This window comes from Achroia grisella, unplaced genomic scaffold (genome assembly GCF_030625045.1).
Source record: "Achroia grisella isolate CSIRO2021 unplaced genomic scaffold, CSIRO_AGI_Agris_v1 utg702, whole genome shotgun sequence".
NCBI classification, from domain to species: Eukaryota; Metazoa; Arthropoda; class Insecta; order Lepidoptera; family Pyralidae; genus Achroia; species Achroia grisella.
Window position 1 is genome coordinate 543945 of NW_026712999.1, and position 6000 is coordinate 549944.

At 36.1% G+C, this 6000-nt stretch overlaps 1 protein-coding gene across 1 annotated transcript in view; it reads right to left on the reverse strand.

Moving 5' to 3' along the window:
• LOC131850173 (plectin-like) overlaps nt 1–1475 on the reverse strand; it is a 65763-nt gene extending 64288 nt beyond the window's left edge. Inside the window, exon 1 of the mRNA XM_059200346.1 lies at nt 1265–1475. Coding sequence (XP_059056329.1) covers nt 1265–1387 — 123 coding nt within the window. The 5' untranslated portion in view covers nt 1388–1475. The remainder of the gene's footprint in view (nt 1–1264) is intronic.
• Between the last annotated feature and the right edge of the window lie 4525 nt (nt 1476–6000).

Here is a 6000-nt window from a genome sequence, read left to right on the forward strand (position 1 = left end):
GATATTCCTATTATAGTGTCTTATTTAATTATTGCTATTTTTGTTATTGAGCTTTTTTCCGGGTTTTTATGGACGATAATGGAGTTGTGCACCCGCCTGCGCTAACGGTATACGCTGTCGGGGCACCAGTGGAGCACAATAAGATGAGCATGAGGTCAAGTCAGTTAGCCCATCGTGACAAATTCACAAAGTATTTATCACGGTGGTTTCCAGGGGGAACCGCCTGGAGGTCATCCTGATGGTACATTGCTAGCAATAAGATCATCGGTCCATATTACTAACAATCCCCTTTCCCCAAGATTGTCACGTGTTTTTTTTTGTGAATGATAATGGAATGGTTTACCCGCCTGCGCTAACGGTTTACGCTGTCGGGGCACCAGTGGAGGATGATAAGATGAGCATTAGGTCAGGTCAGTTAGCCCATCGTGACAAAATTATCAGGAATTTAACACGATGGTTTCCAGGGGGAACCGCATGGAGGTCGACCTGACATGGTACATTGCTAGCAATGGGGTATCAATCCACATTACTAACAATCCCCTTCCCCCCGGTCTATTTTAAGATCCCTTTATGACCTTTAAAAAGAACGAATGACAGTACAGCCATGACTGCAATCAATAATTTATTTTTTTAATCTCGATTCGATGTAGATCTGTGGAATTGCTATGAGGAAAAAATTTAAGGTGTACAATTGAAGCCACGGACTAAATAGTCTATGGGCTGTGTTACATCCATATTGAAGCTGAATTTAAGAAATATCTGTTTTCTTTACAAGTTATAATTACAAACGAGTTATTAGATAAAAAAATATTATCGCACTCTTATCTAATGTAACATTTCCCATAATTCCCAAATGTTGTAATCTTTGATATAACGCAAAATAAAAAATTACAAATTAAGGGATATGGACTCTGAAGCTTTTCTATTTTTTATATTCTTAAGTTAATGCAATAATAGTGAGTGAAGTTATCAAATGAGTTTTTTTTAATCTCAATATTTGTCTAAGGAAGAGTTCCATTTTAAGTACATGCTTAATGCTTATTTGATTAGACTGTTATATATTTTTTACATTTGATTAGATCTACTACAGTGCTATATGTAAGTATAACACTGTCTTATTTAAATATCTACTTAAGTAATTCCTGTATAGGATTCAAAATTGCGAGTTCGTAAACGAAAATTCTTGGACGCGTTTCATAAACGATTTATAGGGTCGCTTAACTTCCTAAATGATACCATGAATGAGTAAAATTGAGGCACTGACCTGATTTTCTTGGTTGAGCAGCTTCAGTTGGTCGTTAATAAGGCTGTATTTGGCGCTCTCTTCTTTCCTCAACGCCCTCTCCTTCTTCAGCTCCGGGCTCCAAAAGGTCTTTATGCTATGCATACTGGAGCCCAGCTTCTGATTCGTCAGTTCCAGTTCCTTCTTGAGATTACCCAGCTCCCGTTGGAGGTCGGAGTTCTGGGATTGCAGCTCCCCGAGGAAGAGAGGAGGGGGCTCCCGCCTGTAGTAGTCATCTTCGGGCGGAGGCGGCGGCGCGTAGGAGCGGTCGTAGTCCCTCTCGAGGGACTGGTAGCGGAGGGGCCTGGGTCTGGCGCGATGGTGGGCGCCGGCGGAGGCGGAGCGCCCCCGCTCGTCGGGCGCCGGTGACGGCTCGTCATCTCTGGCGAGGTAGGGGCTGCGGCGCGAGGGGCTGCGGTCCACCTGGGGGAGCCGGCCCCGCGCGCCGCCGGCCCACTCCTGCCGGCGCCACTCTTCGCGGCACGGCGGCCGCTCCTCCTCGCCGGCGTACTCGCGGAGATACAGCTTGACTCGATTCCCGCGTCAATGGGTGCGCATGGTGTAGTGGACGTGTTGACGGGCGCGCGACCACTGAACGCTACAGGACGGCCGATCGATCCGTTGATAGTGCGCATGCGAGCATTGACAACTAAGCCGCTACAGCGCTGCATTCGGGATCAACGGTGCGGCAACATAATTGATATTATGTATTAATTTAAGATTTGTTAAATTTAGCATTAATAAATATTTTACTAAGCGATATTATAAATATAATTACGCATTAACTCTACGACTGCCAGCAAATTAGCGTCAAGATACATAAATAGTTAAATAGAGTAGGTACCTCTTCTTATTTGACTTTGTTATAATGAAATAGAATTTAATAAATATATATATATATATAAATAAATAAATTAAAATTAAAAACATTAAAACTTAAAAAGTACTGAAGTTCTTTACATCGTAAAAAGTTGTGAGATAATAAAGGTTGTAATTTTCTTATCGTTGGTTGTTAAAAATTTACATTGGTATACATTTTCTAATTAATCACAAATCAAATTCACTTCAACATTATAACTGGTAATATATGTTTTGACTGGGTAAAATATTATAATTGAAGTCGAACTGACATGATCCGCTCATACTTACAGCTCTATCAACTATGATATGGGCACTAGCCCATATTACAAGTTCTGTATAGCTTAGCAGTTCTAGTACTTTGAGATCTAATAGATCTAATAGACAACTAATAGGCATATTTAATACATTTTTAAACACTTCGATTAACACGTAAACTAATACAAATCGACACACTCAGTATACAAATGTTTGTACTATGTGGGAATCGAACCCGCAACTATCAGCAGGGGAGACAACATCACTAACTAAATAAATATCTAAAATAATTAACTATACAGCTTTTATGTTCATTGAATGTACCTATGTAGTTAGAATTTAAGTTTTAAGTACTTATATCTCTACCTTATCCTTTTGACTATCATTTTATGTACTTTTACATAATGAATTCTTGAAAGACATTAAAATAATAAATCCATTTACGTATTATACACATCTTCATACAAATTATATATTGACATTGGAGCAGATGTGAATATTGTCTTAATTTACAGAGTGTGTACGCCCACCATTACGGTTAGATAAATATTATTGAACAATCAAGCTTACGCTTATTAGGAATGTCATTAATTTCAACTGTCCCTAAGAAATGCTATGGCTATTTTTAGAGCACTGTTCAACCACCCATTTTCCTATTTACGAACCTTTCAGCAAAGTAGCGCTGCGCGACAGCGCATCTCTAAGATGACTCTTATCCCGTGACCCACTTATGTAGTGCATCCTTTTCGTACTCATTAAATTGTATATACTGCCGTCTTTGTCTCATGTAAGGTCGGCATTATGTCGGTCAGACTCTGGTAGTGATCGGGAAGAGTGTAGTGTTGCGTGGAAAAGAACATGTCGATAAATTTAACAAGACAAAATTGTTTCTATTTGGGTTAAGAAGAATATTTTTAAATGCTGTTCGAATAATCAATAGTAAAAGGACTCTTATTTCAAATATGTTGGAGTAGAGAGAAATAAAATGTATATTAACCAATTTACCATAGATACTTCTAGCTAGAGTTAGACCTAGTAGGCCTCCCTATCTCTTTATTCTCTACTATACCGTTAAGCGGATTTCAATTCTGTTTACTCTTATTTATTATTCTGCAAACTCTAGTCATATTTGTGAGTAGGGGTGACTATATTGTAGTATATTACTAGGACACGGGTCACACACATGCCTGGGTGTGTGTGATGTCCGTACATATCTGTTGATTACCAATTTCAATCAGGTTGGTTGCAATATTTTTGCTAAATGTATAAAAAATAGAATTGCAAAATTAAATAATATACGTTATTTATTAAATATTTTAACTGTAAATCCTATTAAAATTATTTTTACTCTTCTACAGCACGACAGATTAGGTCAACATTTGGCATAGGGCTACTAAATGCATTAAATTCCGTTCATCTGTAATATACATTTGATCGAGTAATAAACATATACCTAATACCTTTATAATTGTGCTACCGTTAAATAGTTTTCAATAATTAGTAAGGTATACCAGATTTGTCGATAACGATGTCCCCATCATATCATCTCTATCCCTATTCGGACGATGAATGAAAAGCGTGGAATATCCAAGAGCGCGCACTCGTAAAAATAAACCAACGTCAGTAGCACCAACCGATGTGAGAATTAGCTCGTAAAATTCTGCAGTTTTATAATGTCCTGGTATCTATACAACAATTATAGTACATAAAAAAGTTACAGAAATCAATAAAAAAATGCTTCCATTTCGTTTATCTATGTTTATGCAGAGAGAACCAATCCCATTGGCTTCTGTTTTTCCTTACACACAAAACCAATTTCAGATTAATATTTCGTCTCATGATTTCTCGCCGGTTTCGGAACTCATGAATCCTCCAACAGACAAAAATCAATGTCGGCATGATAGGATAGTTTGGGCCACACCCCGGCACTTGCATCCATCCATTTTCACAATCTATGTACTCGTATATTTGTTGCCATAACCTTTCATCCTACATCTTTTCAGTACCTTTTTTTACAGATTCTCCTTTTAACTTAATTAGTAATAAGTACTCCACTGGAATCTCCATTTTGATCGACTTTTTGCTGATTTTTTTATATAGCTAGATGCCAGCGGTCCGTATATATTCCTTACAAAAATCTTAATGTATATAAATTTTATCCCGTTTTGCGAAACATATAATCTGAACACAAATTTATAACTAAATTTCTCACTTATTTAAACTAACTTACAATGAGTATTAAGAAATTGTATATTATTGAGTATTATTAATTAATACAATGAATATTAAGTTAAAGGTGAAACATCCAAATTAAAGTAAAAAATACCCACCGACTGACTCATGGGAATTTCCTATTAAAAATGCGTGATCACCATTGAATCCAATGTCCATCTAATCGTGACTTTATATTTGGAAAAGCGTCTGATCATATTTGGACATGGATACGATAGATGTAGATATAGAATACACGCTGGAAACCCAATTTAGAGGTTGATAATTACAGCTTTTAGACGATAATCATTATTATTAGATGAGTCAGACAGATTGACACAATACCTATAATATTCAGGATGAAGATGGATGTAATCTATTTTTAACTATTTAATTCATACCCTATCTCATACACAAAGTCGTTAAATCTATAATAATAAATTTTGTACCAACTTACAATCTAAGTTTATGAGACAAAACTTTTAAAAATTTAAGTTAATTTAACCAAACAAAAAATGCTGGTTTTGTTCGGTTTTTCCCGTCTCACGGAAAAGCAAACAGACTCGGCCCTACTAGAGTACAGCCATTATCTTCTGTAGTATTCTGATATTATATTTCCTTCAATTTATTTTCTTCACAATTCTGATCTTTAAGAGTGAGTTCTAAGTATAAAAAAGAACAATAACAACAGTGATTTATATTTTGAAACTTGAATGTTTTAAGGTTCTAGTTTCAAATTGGAAACGTATTCTATATATGTCAAATGCGTGTTAGTGTGCACTGTAATGTTTTCTTTTATGAACAAAATTAAATTGAATGTTAAATTATAAAAAATACAATACTTTCTGCTTTCTCTCTTTATATAAACTTTAACAATACCAAATTCATACCCTTTACATCAGCTTAATATTCATAAAAAATATTTTAAATATATCAAACGCGTGGTAGAGTGCACTGTAATGTTTTTTTTTACATAATTAAATGCATTTTATTATAAAAAAATATAATACTTTCTGCATTCTCTCTCTATATAAACATTAACAATACCAAATACATACTCTTTCGTCAGCTTAATATTCATATAAAGAAGCACAAAACTTATGTTTCATGTATTTTTTTACACCCGGTAACGGAATAGTGCCCTCGCCTGTGCTAACGGTATACGCTGGCGAGGCACCAGTGGAGGTTGATGAGATGAGTATGAGGTCACGTCAGTTAAATCTGAAAGTCGGAATTAGACTCGCCCCTTGGTTTTTCCCTGCCCTCGTTGAATCCAAATAATTATACCCAGTGTTCGCTGGGTATGTTAAGTTCTCTTAAACATGATATCGACAGTTGACAATGCTTCTGTAAAAGGAGGAAGAGGATTGTAAGTATTGTCGATTAATAAC